Genomic DNA, 15,283 nt, shown 5'->3' with positions numbered 1-15,283 from the left:
ATTTCTTAAAACTCCGTGCCGGACCAAGTGAACAATTATTGAGGGACAAGGATAGTATTCTTAAAGGACGGAGGTAGTAAAAAAATTTCTAATAATTGCACTCCACAGCAAGTGAACTCCAGTTCAACTTTTTAAAAATAAAATGAACACACTTTACATGTGTTGAAATTGAACTGGACTCTCCCAAAAGAAACAAAGGAGATTTGGATGAAGTGCACCAGTAAATAATAGACGGATCAAATCAACATAAATGTTCACATCTCATATTCGTCTGATACAAAATTTTCAACAAAAAATAAAATAAAAATAGTACTACATGCAATAGCAAAAGCCCTATACTAGTGTTTGATAAGAGTTTATTAGCCCTACTTAACAAACTACTTTCCTCTCATAAAATGTTTCAACAAGTAACCCCAATGGCCACTCTACCCTGGATGCAGCCACTCACTCAAGGATGATATGATACACCGCCATTTTCCCCACACAAAAATACTTCCTGTACATGGATTATATAACACAGTACCTTTTTTCAAATTAGGCTCCAATATACATAGTACTAGATAGATTTATCCATATGAAGGGAACATACCTGCAGAACTTGGATGCTTATCATTCACACTTAATTGAGCGATATATGTGGCGCACAAAGAACAAAGAAGCACGGAAGCCGACTGCTCCAAGCATTAGGAAGAAAGCATAGCATATGCAGGCCATGTACCCGAAGAAAAATGAGGTCTGCATGAAGCCCGACATATCTGACCGTGCATAATAGTAATACAGGCAGTAGCCATAAATAAACACGCCGGTTGATCCACCACATAGGAAGGACCTGGTTGGTAGAAAAGAAAAATCAGGTGTTGAGAGATAAATTCAAGGAGAGATACTAAGAGCACGACAATGTTCACAGCATGCTAACATACCTCCACCACCATTCATGATCTTCAGCAGCAAGTTGGAAATATGTCAAGGCTACGGTGATAAATGCAGTGACAATCAGGAGGATAATGAAGACTATGAACAGAATACTGTAAATGGTGTAGATCCTGTGGCCCCAAACACTAGCGAATATGTAGTAAAGTTCAATATAGATGGCACTGAATGGCAAAAATCCAGCCATAGCCATTTGAGGCAAGGTAGCACGGTACCAAGGCAAAGGTGGAATTTCTCTAGGATATTTTGTGGTACGGACTGGAGCTTGGAACTCTGCCTTGCTATTCTTTCCTGCAATCCCTCCCAAAACTAATAAAGGTGATGTCACAAGAGCCCATATCAGAAATATCACCACGATGGTGCCAAAAGGAAGAGCTGCAGTAGCATGGTAAGCAATGGCCACCGTGTTGAGGAAGCAAAATGTGAGAAACAATGGCCCGCAGAAAAGAGCTCCAGTCAATAACAAATTCCTTACCTGTTAAGAAGATAAAGCACTAAAGATAAGAAACATGTTGGAGAGCAACATGCACTACACACAAGATATAGGAAATATGAGTCACAAGACTGATGTTGGAAATTTTGGCATAAGTTATCTTGTAATTAATATTCACCAAGATAGAACCAAGGGAGAAAATAAAATAAGTAACTCATTTTCAATGTTCTAAAGATCTTGGACTTACCTGAATGCTCAATAAAATTTTCATATGTTACCAACAATTAAATTGAAAACCAAAGCCAGCTCAGTCCTCATTTGAATTACATTTTAGTTCATGCAACTCATCTATGGAGTATATTCATAAATTATAACGATAGTCAGTGCAGGGAAAAGGCAGGAGAAGACAGTAACAAACATCAGGTTTGTTGATAAACAAGATTCTCCACAAGTAAGTTTACGTAAAATATATCTACAGAAAACAGAGCAGAACACAAAGAACATCTATGTACATGAAATTAAATACTATGAAACTCGAGCATGGTGCTTGGACTGAATTTACTAACCCAATTTGTTCCCTCTAGCTGGCAATAAAAGGAAGCTGCTGTATAGCCTGCAATGCCAGATGTAAGCGCATATATGACCACAAGTGCAGTGAAAAGAGCTCCTCGGTTGTAGGGATAAAATACACCAACAAGAGCAAGTAAGAATATAAAGATGGCCCTGGAAATGAGAAAATTCAATTGTTAAGCGCTCTCCAATTTTTTAAAGTCAATAAATAACAATTCCATAAACATAAAAATAACTTCAAAAAATAGAAGATGACATCCTTACAGGGTAAATAGCTGTGTGCCACTTCCAAGACAAGCAGAAAACAATGACTTGTATTTTGGGAACCTAAAAACATCACCATGGATGTATTTCCAACCAGTTTCTTCTTGGTCGTCTGCTGCCTCCTCATCATGGGCATATCTTTTTTAGCAAAACAAGAAAAGTGTCATTAGAGATCACACATAATTCATCCGCTCCTAAATGCTTAAGAATGTGAAAAAGGCCTTACTTAACAAAATCATTCTTGAGCACTCGCATCAAGATAGTAGCAAGGAATCCAGTTAGAAGGAGAACAGTCACACAAGAATTGATAATTGAAAACCAGTGGATCTCTAAGTGGCGAGGAAGTGAAGAGGATTTAGAGTACTTCTCCATCCTCTTCTCAAAAGGCACATGAGTTTCCTTCCATTTGGCTGAGTACATGAATTCAACATCCACTTCTTTGTCTTCAGTTAGATCCACAAGAGCACTAGGGTCGGTGCGTGCGTTGATCTCAATCACGTGATCCTTGTTATAAAATATTTCAAAGTGGAGATGCTTAAACAGGTAATATTTGTACTCGCTAGGATCGCCTTTGCCTTCCTTATAAACCTTTCCCAGGAAACCCCAAATGGGCAAGTCATCATAGTACATTTGAAAATAGTAGTCCTTTGCCACAGCTCTTCGAAACTCAGCGACATCTTTCTTTGAAAGTTTCTTCTTACAAATGACTTCAGACTCTCTGTCAACCAAAAAGTCAAGCTTGTACGGAGCACTGACCAAACGATCTCCATTCAAAACTTCACCGAGAGCTTCACTTTTATCTTTCACTTCACCTGTTGGCACAAATGCTAGGATGAGCGAGGGAATGGAAAAACAAAAGGTAATAACATAAGAGTAATGTGAATCAATACCTGTAGAGCAGAACGGGAGATCAAAGTAACGGTAAGTTTCACTGTAAATCAGAACACACAATAGAATATCAGCATTACAAGATGATGAAACTCTTCCTTCGATCACACAACACACTAACGAATTAAATGAACACCGCAAAACAGAATCACAATCAGGAAACCAATGTTCATCGAAGCTTCATGATAACACAATCACACAACCATCAACTGCAAAATCAAAGTCAAAACCCCACACTCTCCAATCAAACTAAGTATCTCCAATCAAAAGTAAATTCCACACGCCGATTAGCTTAATCTGGAGCTAGTAAATCCTAAATCGTCCACGACAATGAACAAAACCGATAGTGCACAAAAATCCCCAAATATAAATCAACATTACTCGAGTAATTAAACAAAAGAGGAAGATATGATAGCAAAAAGACCTCGGGTTATGAAATGGCCCCACTTTGTTCGCATACAGCGGCACCGAATCTCCGACTTTGTACTTGTGATCGGAGCCATCCGACCTCACGGCGGAGAACGCGGAGCAGAGCAATAGCAAAACGACGACGTGCCACCCTCCTCCCCTCGCCATTTTGATTGTTAATTGCTTCAGACTGAAAGGGGGGTTTACTGTAAACAAAAAGAGGGGAACTAAATTCTAGAGATAGAAGTTGTAGAGAGAGAAGAAGCTCAGATCTGGATCTCGACTTGTATACAGGGCCGGATAAGTCTTGATTGAGGGAAATGTGAGTACACGCGAGGTTAAGAGCGCGTGGGCTATGGCCACGCACCTGACTGTCAAGTTGTTATTTACATTGTAGAAATATCTTACTCTCTCCCCCCCCCACTTAATTATGACTCCAGTTGATTTGGAAGAGTTAGTTGAACGTGAGACCTATTTTTTTATACTAATTTTATATAAAAATATGAGTAGGGTGAATGGAATGTGCAACATGTGACAATTAAATTGAGACTGGCCGAAATAGAAAATAGTGATAATTAAGCTGGGACGGAGGGAGTAGTATAATACTTTCTCCGTCCCACATGAGTCATATTTGATGTGGCCACAAATTTTAAGAAATACTCCATCCGTCCGCCATTAGGAGTCTCATTTCTTGACGGCACGGATTTTAAGAAATGTTAAAAAAGTGGATGGAAAAAAGTTAGTGGAATAAGGGTCCAACTTGTATATAATAGTTTTAAATGAAATGTGAGTTGAATGAGGTAGTGGAAGGTGGGACCCTATTACCATTTATGGTAAAAGTGCACCGCGACTTCTATTCGCGGATGGACTAAAATAGCAAAACTGGACTCCTATTCGCGGACGGAGGGAGGATATTTAATCATGAGTTGGAAAAATTAATGGAACATAAGAGTGAAGTGAGTTAGTTGAATGTGGGATCTACTTACCATTTATGATAAAAGTGAAATATAACTCTTATTACGTGACATATTAAAATGGAAAAATGTGACTTTTAAAGCATCCACACTAGACATATGCTAGCAATAGTCTAGCCAAAAACTTCTTCTGCCACATTACCATTCCCTTCCCACAACCTAGCAATAGTCTAACCAAACAACAGCCTATAACAATAGCTTAGCCAACGCCCTAGCCCAGCAAATAAATTTACAAATACGATTAATTCATTTTAACTTTTGATGTTTATCAAATATTTAAAAAATGAAGTGCAGTGAATTGTAAATATAGAGTATAAATAAATAAATAAAATTAAAAAAAAATCGGCTAGCCGATGCAATAGGCGGCTAGCGATCGACTAGCCGGTCGGATTTTTCGTCTAGCTCGGCTAGCTCTATGGCGTTGGTTTTTCGTCCGTCGGGCTAGCCTAACGCAATAGCAGACGAGCCGAGCGCCCTTGCCGCACGCCGATGGCTAGGGCGTCGGCTAGTCCGCTATTGTGGATGATCTTATTATGGACCGGAGAGAATAATTAATAAGAAAGAAAAAACGACCATCCATCATTTATTTTTCCTATGTTACACATGCAATAAATCAATCACAACATATTTTATCATTTTTTTTTTTAAATTAAATTTTAACTATAATAAATTTATATATTGCTATTTTATAAAAACTAGTATCTGTAATAAATAAAATTGGATTTCTATTATAAATAAAGTGGTCATACATAAATAACATAATGTATTTTATTTTAAAATTTATAATTTATTATGTAAAAAAATTGAAATTATAAACATTATCCTTATTTCGACTGTGTTATATTTTTTAAAAGTTAAACCACCTCATTTACATAATTTAGATTTTTCTTAAAATAAATCAAATTAAATATTTGAATTTGATTAAGATCTTATTTAATTTTACGTTACAAATTGTCAGAATTATAATTTTTAAATCTCTAACAATTCAACAATGTATGCAGTATGCAAAAACCTCCATTTCTTCTTTGTCCAACCTTCTTGTCACATTCACATCTCCTTCCACCTAAGGGCACCCGCAACGCGGGCCGTGGGCGTTCCGCGTTTCGTTCCTCCGGAACGAAACCGTAGCGGAACGTGTTGCGGCGCTACGTTTCGTCACGGTTCCGTGCCCATGCCGTCACGGGTGCCGTCGGCATGAGACGCGGCACGGTCTGTGCCGCCACGCGCTTCGGCGACGTGGCTCTCCCCGCGACGTGCGTGACGCCCACTCGCTGCCCCGCGAGTGGGCGTCGTCACGGTGACGCAATAATTCGATTTTTTTTTAAAAAAATCGAATTTTAAAAAAAAATACTTTTATTTATAAAAATTGTTTTTAATTATAAAAACAATTTTTACAAATAAATGAATACAAGAAATTCGTAATATCCCATATATATTTGATGGACTTGCGAATTTATGAAACCATTCTTGGTTGTTTCTTTTTTATAGAGACAACCTTGAATGTTTTATGTTCTACTTTCGATGTGGGACAAACTCATTCTTGGTTGTTTCTCTTTTATAGATACAACCTTGAATGTTTTATGTTCCACTTTCGATGTGGGATAAAATCATTCTTGGTTGTTTCTCTTTTATAGAGACATCCTTGAATGTTTTATGTTTCACTTTCGATGATGTGGGACAAACTCATTCTTGGTTGTTTCTCTTTTATAGATACAACCTTGAATGTTTTATGTTCCACTTTCAATGTGGGATAAAATCATTCTTGGTGGTTTCTCTTTTATAGATACAACCTTGAATGTTTTTATGTTTCACTTTCGATGTGGGACAAACTCATTCTTGGTTGTTTCTCTTTTATAGATACAACCTTGAATGTTTTATGTTCCACTTTCGATGTGGGATAAATCATTTTTGATTGTTTCTCTTTTATAGAGACATCCTTGAATGTTTTATGTTTCTCTTTCGATGTGGGACAAACTCATTCTTGGTTATTTCTATTTTATAGAGACAACCTTGAATGTTTTATGTTCCACTTTCGATGTGGGATAAAATCATTCTTGGTTGTTTCTCTTTTATAGAGACATCCTTGAATGATTTTGTCCCACATCGAAAGTGAAACATAAAACATTTAAGGATGTCTCTATAAAATTGTATTTTAAATTATGTCATTTTTTTAGGATTTTAATTATGTCTTTTTTTATTTTTTTGAATTTTAAGTTGTATTTATATTTTATGTTGTAATGTTATTTTAATTTTAATGAAGTGTGTTTGTTTTAATTGAATTGGATTGGAAATAAAAATAAAAAATGAAATTGAATGAATAGTAATTTAAGGAACGGTTAAGGAACGGATAAGAAACGGAGGGTTGCAGGTTCCGTTCCTTAGTTAAGGAATGGAGCAAAAAAGTACAGTGGGGCTCTCAAATAGTGGTTTAAGGAACGAGATAGGAACGGTATAGGAACAGCGTTGTGGATGGCCTAAGCCACTCCTCTTCGTCGTCCGACAACTATCTCTTCTAGGTTTCTTACTTGACCTGCCCGTTGTGGAGGTGATGTGGCAGAGGAGCGAAGCTAGATGGTGGCGGCGAGTGACTAAACATTTTTCATCTAAAAGCTTTTAGGCGATGAAACGACTTGTCTCATATCAAGTAGAAACGCCCCAAGCTCGTAGGCACCGACGTACTTAATGTCGAGCGGAAACTAGGTAAAGCAATCTTCCTAAAATACAAGCTACTATTATTATACTACAAATGAGAGAGAGCGGCTGTGCTTTATGTTGTAACGTGATAATATTTAGGATAGTGATTTAGAGACATAATGTCTCCATGCCATATTCCCCTTATGGTTTTTTTCCTTGATGATATTTCTTATTTTGACGAATATGCCCGAATACTAATTTTATACGCTTCTTTGGAAAGAGATGTCAAATTGAGGCTATTGCATGATTTTAGTTGTTTGCTTTGTGATTTAATAGTTGGTTTGTTTGTGGTTTATACAATATTAAGTCAATTTAATATTTTTACAATATTAAGTCAAATTTAATTTGTTGCGCGTTCGAGTGAATTGAGATAGGAATTCTAATATTTAATACAAAAAAAAATATTTACCATATAGTTTTGAAATACAAAATAGATGAGCAAAAACATGTGATTATTTTTTTAATTGAGTTTCAATATAATGAAATTTATATTTTGGAAATTAAATAATTAATAAAATTATAAAACTATAATTATACGTAACATATATCAATTTTTTGTTGTTGCATGGTATAATAAATTATACTAAGAATTTTAATATTTTTAAAAAAGGGAAAAAATTAACTCTTGGAGGGATAGAATATAGGTAGAATTTGATTAATTTATTTATCTCTCTGACTTTGGCGATTAATAAAGAATATGAGAACCCATATTCACATCTTCCATATATATTTTCCCTAATCAAGCTTTCCTTATCCAATACTCCCTCCGTCCATGAAAGATAGAACACATTTGTCATTTTTGATTGTCCACAAACAATGGAGCACATTTAGAAAGGAAAATTTTCAACAACTTCTCTCTTACTTTTTTCCCCCTCTCTTACTAATAATATGGACCTCACATCCCACTAACACTACTTCTCTATTACTTTTTTCCATCTCTCTTACTAATAATATGGACCTCACATTCCACTAACACTACTTCTCTCTTACTTTTTTCCCCTTATCTCTTACTTTACCAATTCCACATTAAAACCTGTGTCATTCACAATATGTCCTATTTTTCGTGGACGGAGGGAGTATCTTATTTAATACTTCCGTATACAAGGGGCAACAAGGTATATATACTTTGTATAAATTTAATCGACAATGAAATATAATTGAAATTACTATTTACACCCCATTATGGTAATGTCATTATGTCTAAAAATCATTTTCCTAATATTTATGCCTCCATATCTTTCATAGACACAAGTTGGGAATATGAAATTTATGAAACTAAATCACTATTAAACAACCATTAAGGCAATGGAGGTAAATGGAAAGTCAAAAGATCCCTTCACTAATTGTGTAATTCAATTCGTATTAAACTAATTTAATGTAAGTAATTATTATTTAATATTTTGTTGATAAATACATTGAACGCAACGCAACCTTTAATTACATAAATAATAGTAGTAGAGTACTAGTATTTATTACTAATAATTTACTAATTCTAATCAATTTTATTTATATCAAAATAATTTAATCGTAATCAAGCACAAAGTATAATGATTCAAATTAAAGCACTAAAAATTGTAACCAAAAAAAAATTAAAGCACTAAAATTATTTAATCTTCTGGTAATTTGCATTAGTAATTAATTTACAATTAGTATAACTGAATGTTCGATTAGTTTTATATAGGTTATATTGGCATTATAAAAATCATTGGACTTCCATATCACTCACAAACGTTTTGTAATATTTTTTCTTCCCACATTATAATTTATGATGATTTTTAATTTCATAGTTAATGCATGCAACGGATCTCATCATAACGGTTACATATTTATAATTTTATATTATAATAACATATTTATCCATACAAATATAAAATGGTTATTTTATAAATACACAAACTTTCATAATTTTATGCTATTTCCTCTCAATTTTATTTTTTCAATATAAATACATGAACTTGAGAGTTTTCTATTTTTTCCTCAAATTGAAAAATCAAAACTGATGTGGCAATTTAAAGTTTATGTGGCAACAGCAAATTCAAAATTAGAATTTGGAGAAAAAACTACACAAGTACTAATGGAGTTAGATTTCAGTTTAAAGGTGGAAGTTTTGCTAAATTTGATTTGACCACTCTTAACTCATTCTGCTAAACAGTGGAAAAGAAAGTTGCCATTAAGAAAGAGAACGAGAAATTAAAACATGAAGAGAAAGAAAAGGGGATTGAGGTTGATAAGGCCATCCACAATAGAAATAGTCCAGCAATAGCCCAGCCATAGCCTAGCCACTGCCACATCATCAGCACTAAAAATCCTTCTGCCACATCATCAAAACAAGCAAATAGCCCAGCAATAGCCCAGTCATAGCCTAGCCACATACTATCCACATCACTATTAACAAATATATACAAAATACAATAATTAACAATAACGCAATATACGAAATTTAATTTACGAGACATATACGGGAAAATTCACTAATATTAATAAAATTTAAAAAGTACATAATTAAAAAAAATTACATAATTAAAAAAAATTACATTAATTAAATTTACAAATGAAAATTTAAAATAACATTACAACTTAAAGTTAAAAAATAAAAAAAAGACATAATTAAAATCTTAAAAATAAAAATGACATAATTTAAAATACAATTTTATAGAAAATCCTTGATTGAGATTGTCTCACATCGAAAGTGGAACATAAAACATTCAAGGATATCTCTCTATAAAAGAGAAACATCCTTGAATGAGATTGTCCCACATCGAAAGTGGAACATAAAACATTCGAAAGTGGAACATAAAACATTCAAGGATATCTCTCTATAAAAGAGAAACATCCTTGAATGAGTTTGTCCCACATCGAAAGTGGAACATAAAACATTCATGGATATCTCTCTATAAAAGAGAAACATCCTTGAATGAGTTTGTCCCACATCGAAAGTGGAACATAAAACATTCAAGGATGTCTCTATAAAATAGAGGCAACCAAGAATGAGTTTATCCCACATCGAAAGTGGAACATAAAACATTCAAGGATGTCTCTATAAAAGAGAGACAACCAAGAATGAGTTTCATAAATTCGCAAGCCCATTAAATATATATGGGCTATTACGAATTTCTAGTATAAATTTATTTATAAAAATTGATTTTTATATATAGAAAACAATTTTTATAAATAAATAATATTTTTTTATATTTGATTTTTTTAAAAAAATTTGAATTTCAAAAATTCGAATTTAAAAAAAAAAATCGCGCTGGGCGATCCGGGCGCTGCAATAGCGCCGAGCGGATCGCCCAGCGCACCGCCCAGCGCCACGAAACCGCCCAGCGCTGCGCGGTTTCTCTCTCCAATCGTCCGCTGGGCGACTGCAATAGATCGCCCAGCGAACTGCCCAGCGCCGGCGCTCGGCTGGGCGGTCGCTGGGCGCCTATTGTGGATGGTCTAAAGGAAGATGATTACATGAAATTTTATTTTTTAATCTTTTACTTATTTAGATTTAGATTATTTAATTAAAACTACAATGCCACAAAAGCATTTAATTGCCATATTAGTTTTGATTTTTCAATTATGAGAAAACTAGAAAGCTCTAAAGTTTATATTCAGAAAATAAAGTTTAGGGGAAATAATAGGAAATTGTGAAAGTTGATGTAATTAAAGATAAATAACCCTATATGAAAGGGGAGTTTTGAAAGAATTAACAAGAATGTCATTTGACTTAATTTAAATTCATATTTTAAATTTTGATCACCATTAAATTAGCTAATGGGAGTTAAAAAAATGAAAAGCCAAAAGATCTTACAAACTCGTTTATCTGGCACTCACACGATGAGCATCTGATAAGATCATATCATAAGAATATCTTCATATCTCTATTATTTACTGTATTAGTAATTTGTCATATCTTTCTTATATATGTTTAGGCCCGTTTGATAAGTGATGTGAGATATGCACAGATTAGTAGATGACCAGCATTTGAGGCCAAGTGAGGATATGATTTGATTTTAATATCACTTGTTTGATACCGTAGTTAATTCTTTTCTTATAAGCCTACTTTGTTTGATACGAAAGTCAAAATTAGATATATAATGACTTATTTGACCTTATACAAAACCTACTTATTTGCTAAATTGTCTTTAGCTCTACCCTAGTTGAATATGCTACGTAAAAACAAACATTACAATTCCCTCTCCATTTTTCCATCGTTATTTCTTGGCAGCTCTAAACCTAAAGCAGTATGCAATCTTCTTTGAACCTTGCAATCTTCTTTGAACCTATGCTTGATTTAAAAGCATAGCCATGATAAATTGTTCACAAAGAGAGCTTTTTAAACCTATGCTTGATTTAAATTTGTTCCAAATCAATCTTAATCAACATAATCATCGGTGGAATTGAATTGGGGATATCGTCAAAAGAAGGCAACAAATTGAATAGCTCACAAAAACATTCATACTTAAAAAAAGAGAGAAAGATTGATGATAAAGAAGCACCGACTGAATGGAAATTTTGGTAGTGAACTTTTGATTTACTTGTTCACGATACTAAGGAAGAGTATAGGTGGACGTCCAAAAGAGATTGATGCAAGGGCATGAAGGAGAATTTTTTTCTTTTCTATCTAGATAAATTGAGGTAGATTTGTCTCATCAAATGTGTGAGATACATATCAGTGTAACTTTAGGAAAAATCTGCAGGTTCGGATGGGCTTTAGAGGAAAAATACAGGCTCACATGATAGGTTAACCATGTTACCAAATACTTGGAAATGATCATCTAAGTATCTATATCTAGACATTAACAACTTATCAAATATGCCTTAGGATATTTATTTCTTGTTCCTTAAGTTAGGGTATTTAGGAGTATAAAAAAGAGACATTGTTATTAATAAGGCTCATTTCATGCATCGGTCTGGGGTGAATTTCTGTAATTTTGGGAAGCTAATGTGTGATTTTGAGTTCAGGTGCGTAGAAATCTGCCAGGTTCAGGAGATTGTGCAAATTGACCAAGCAGCCGAAAAATCAGGCAGATTTGAAGTGAAGAACCATAAAGTCGACAAACTGACCGAGGGGAATCATGAAGAATGCGACAAGAGCAAAGTGGGAGAAGAGAACATATTCCAAAGATCCTGTTTAAGGGCATAAGCATCAATTGAAAGGAGGAATGCCTTATGGATCAGAGCCTCAAGTCATCCTATATATAGGGATAGAATTGGAAGGATGAATGGAGTTCGGGGGGGGGGGGTGAAAGACTGGTTCGGGAGCTCACATTTGAGCTTCTCTAGCTCACTCTTAGTTTAAGTCACTTCAAATCTTAGTTTATAGTTGTGCGCACTTAGAGGGGAGTTGATTCTGGCTGCTGCTGCTGCTTTTTCAGTCTTCATTGTAGTGTTCCACTGCTCTTTTAAGCGAGAAAACAATCTTTACTTTCTGTTTTAGTTTTTAGCTTTCGTGCTTTGAGATATTTCTAGTTCCGATACATTCAGCTGTTGAATATCGAAGTTATTTTGCTTTTACTTTGTGGATCTTGATGTTTGGAGGATGAGATTTGGTAGTTGCTAAAGTTATGCATGTTTTGTGGATGATTCTTTGAATCTTATGGTGTTGATGTTTGGTTTATTGTTGGATCTTGTTTAAATCTGTTCTAGAACCCGAATCTGGGATGTTGCTGTCGATTTCATTTTATAAAATTTGTGATCTAGTTTGTTGACATCTGATGTTACCGATATGAGCTTGTTTGTGCCTGATGATGGTAGATTCATGTAGGATTAGAATTTAAGTTGATAGATATGGATTGTTTTGTTTTGAGTCTGCATGGTCATGGATTGTTTCTGCCTTCACGTTACTTCCGTTTGATTAGTTAGATTAGATCTGCAGTTTTAAGTTTGAATTTCATGTTTATGCGTTATCTGAAACATGCTCTGTTCTAATGATGTGTGAAATTATGTATATGCTTTGTTTCTCGTCGATCACATGAAGAAGATGAAGTAGTTAGATGTTAAAATCCCGATCTGCGGTCTTTTGCACCACCTTTTGCTTTTTGGCAGCTTTGCAGGAGTTGTTAGTTAAGGGAATTGGTCCTCACTTTGTTTTTACCTTTTGTTTGGTCATTTCAGGGAAATATCAACATGATTATCTCGTCAAAACACTTTCATCTCTGTGGGATATGACCCTTACTTCCCTTTACTAGTTAATAGTATTGTGGGTTAAGGCTTTGAAAGTCCTTGTTCTGGTTTGCGCGCCCAACGACACGTAGATAGAGTCCTTAAGAGTCGCCTTGATCAGTTAGATTTCTGCCGCTTGATCAGTCTGCTAGTCATTGCATGTCAGTTTAAAGCGAGTCTGCTGGGTCAGTTCGTTGATGTCCTCTTGATCAGTCTGCGTTAATTTTACTTATTTTCTTTACGCGTACGAAGTCAGAAACGATCTCCTTCAGTTATTCATTTCAATCAATCAATGAAATAATATAATATTTTGCCTTTTATCTTTAATTACTTTTATGTCTAAAATCTTAAAAGTATATATTGTCGACAGAGCGACGTTTCTCTGCGACTTTCTCATCTTCCTACTTGATAAGGAGTTAAACCCTTATTAATAGATGCTTTCATTGCGTTCTCATCCTCCATCCATGAATTCCAACGAGGAGATTATTATGTCTTCCCTATGTGACCGGATAATGGTTGTTTGCAACAGATTAAACAAGAGGTTGGATGTGATTGACGCACATGTTTACCTATATGGATTCATATGCGCCGTTGCAATATCCGGCGCATGCTTACGTCACACCGTGGCAAATAACGGCTGAACCATACTTTGACCAGCCGGTATATCAGCAGCCTCCCGATTCACAAAATTGGCAATGTCACTCACCGACCAACAATCAGCCCACATATACGTCGCCACCATATGACCACCTGCCATTAGTCGACGCGGGATTGCACCCACCGCCCACTCAACCGCCCGACCAATTAGAATTGCAACAACTATATTACAACCAGATTTCGACGACCTCAGTTGTTGATCAGCTATTCTACACTGTCTTTGATGCAGCTGTGCCGCCGCTGCAAGAACCTAACAGAAGGATGAAGGTGTTTGCCGAGATGGAGTCATAGCTTTCTGTCACTGACCGTTGCGCCCAGAACCTGATCCACCCAACGAACACCCGTTGTACGCCGCCACACAACCGCAATTCTAGTTCACCTGCTACCATCAGCCACCTCCATACACCCACAAGCAGCTACCGCCACTGCTAGACGCTTCATCCCCTGCCGCAACACCCACCAACTTGTTGGAACTCACCTATCTAACTCCAACAACTCAGACTTCAGCAATACGACCACCCCCCGCCGCACCAGCCCTCATGTTGGGTTATTTAGGAATATTATAAAGAAGAGACATTGTTATTCATTTCAATCAATCAATGAAATAATATATTTTTTCTTTTATCTTTATAATTCAATGTGTATGTAAATATTACTCCCTCTGTCCCTAAAAAGTACACAATATTTTGAAAGATATTTATACATATTATAGATATTATCTGTGAGAGTCTCATTATATGCAAATCCACTCCTAATTGCATAACTGCAGAACTACACCAAATTAGGATTTTTAGATCTAGTTTTATATGGATGAGATGCGCAAATGTATAAAATATTTTCGCCTTCATCACGAGCTTATTTTGTTTCAGCCCAGGGCAAATAAGTCATAACATATTAGGAGGATCTAATTTCATTCCAGAATATATATTACTTCATTCCAATAGGATTATTATTTCATTCCAGTACGTTCATGCGTTTTGCCGTCGCGTACCATTCTTTCTCTCTTCAATCACCACCGCCACATCGCTGACAACTAAATGGAATGATAGCCTAATTTCATGATGTAATAAGCACATGCAATGATGTAATAAACTATTTGAACGAAGTATGTGTAGAAACATTTGAAGTCCTACTCGAATGAAGAAAAAACCTTGTCCAATGAAGTACTCCCCCCGTTCCATAGTAATTGAGACGTTTCTTTTCAGCACGGAGAATAAGAAAAATTGTGTTAGGTGAGTTAAGTAAATGGAGAATAAAGTGGAAAATGAAAAAGGTAGAGAGATGAAGAGAGAGAAAACGTAAGAGAGAGTAAATT

The 15,283-nt window shown here is 35.3% G+C and overlaps 1 protein-coding gene across 1 annotated transcript; it reads right to left on the bottom strand.

The window, feature by feature from the left end:
• Window positions 1-225: 225 nt before the first annotated feature.
• Window positions 226-3,774, bottom strand: LOC121772522 (transmembrane 9 superfamily member 3-like). Its single transcript, XM_042169656.1, has 8 exons — window positions 3,510-3,774; window positions 3,088-3,128; window positions 2,424-3,009; window positions 2,198-2,335; window positions 1,930-2,086; window positions 921-1,405; window positions 590-829; window positions 226-496 (listed from the first exon to the last, which is right to left on the bottom strand). The coding sequence occupies exons 1-7, from the start codon at window positions 3,659-3,661 to the stop codon at window positions 610-612; spliced, it is 1,779 nt and encodes a 592-aa protein (XP_042025590.1). The 5' UTR covers window positions 3,662-3,774; the 3' UTR covers window positions 226-496; window positions 590-609.
• Between the last annotated feature and the right edge of the window lie 11,509 nt (window positions 3,775-15,283).

This window comes from Salvia splendens, chromosome 16 (genome assembly GCF_004379255.2).
Source record: "Salvia splendens isolate huo1 chromosome 16, SspV2, whole genome shotgun sequence".
NCBI classification, from domain to species: Eukaryota; Viridiplantae; Streptophyta; class Magnoliopsida; order Lamiales; family Lamiaceae; genus Salvia; species Salvia splendens.
This window is presented reverse-complemented; position numbering and strand designations above follow the sequence as displayed.

Bases quoted from the DNA above. Each gene is read 5' to 3' on its own strand.
- LOC121772522 (XM_042169656.1), bottom strand. From the start codon at position 3,661: ATGGCGAGGGGAGGAGGGTGGCACGTCGTCGTTTTGCTATTGCTCTGC. The intron at 2,087-2,197 runs GTAAGGATGTCA...TCTCATTTCCAG, and splicing joins GGCACACAGCTATTTACCCT to GGCCATCTTTATATTCTTAC. The intron at 830-920 runs GTATGTTAGCAT...TCTACCAACCAG, and splicing joins GATCATGAATGGTGGTGGAG to GTCCTTCCTATGTGGTGGAT.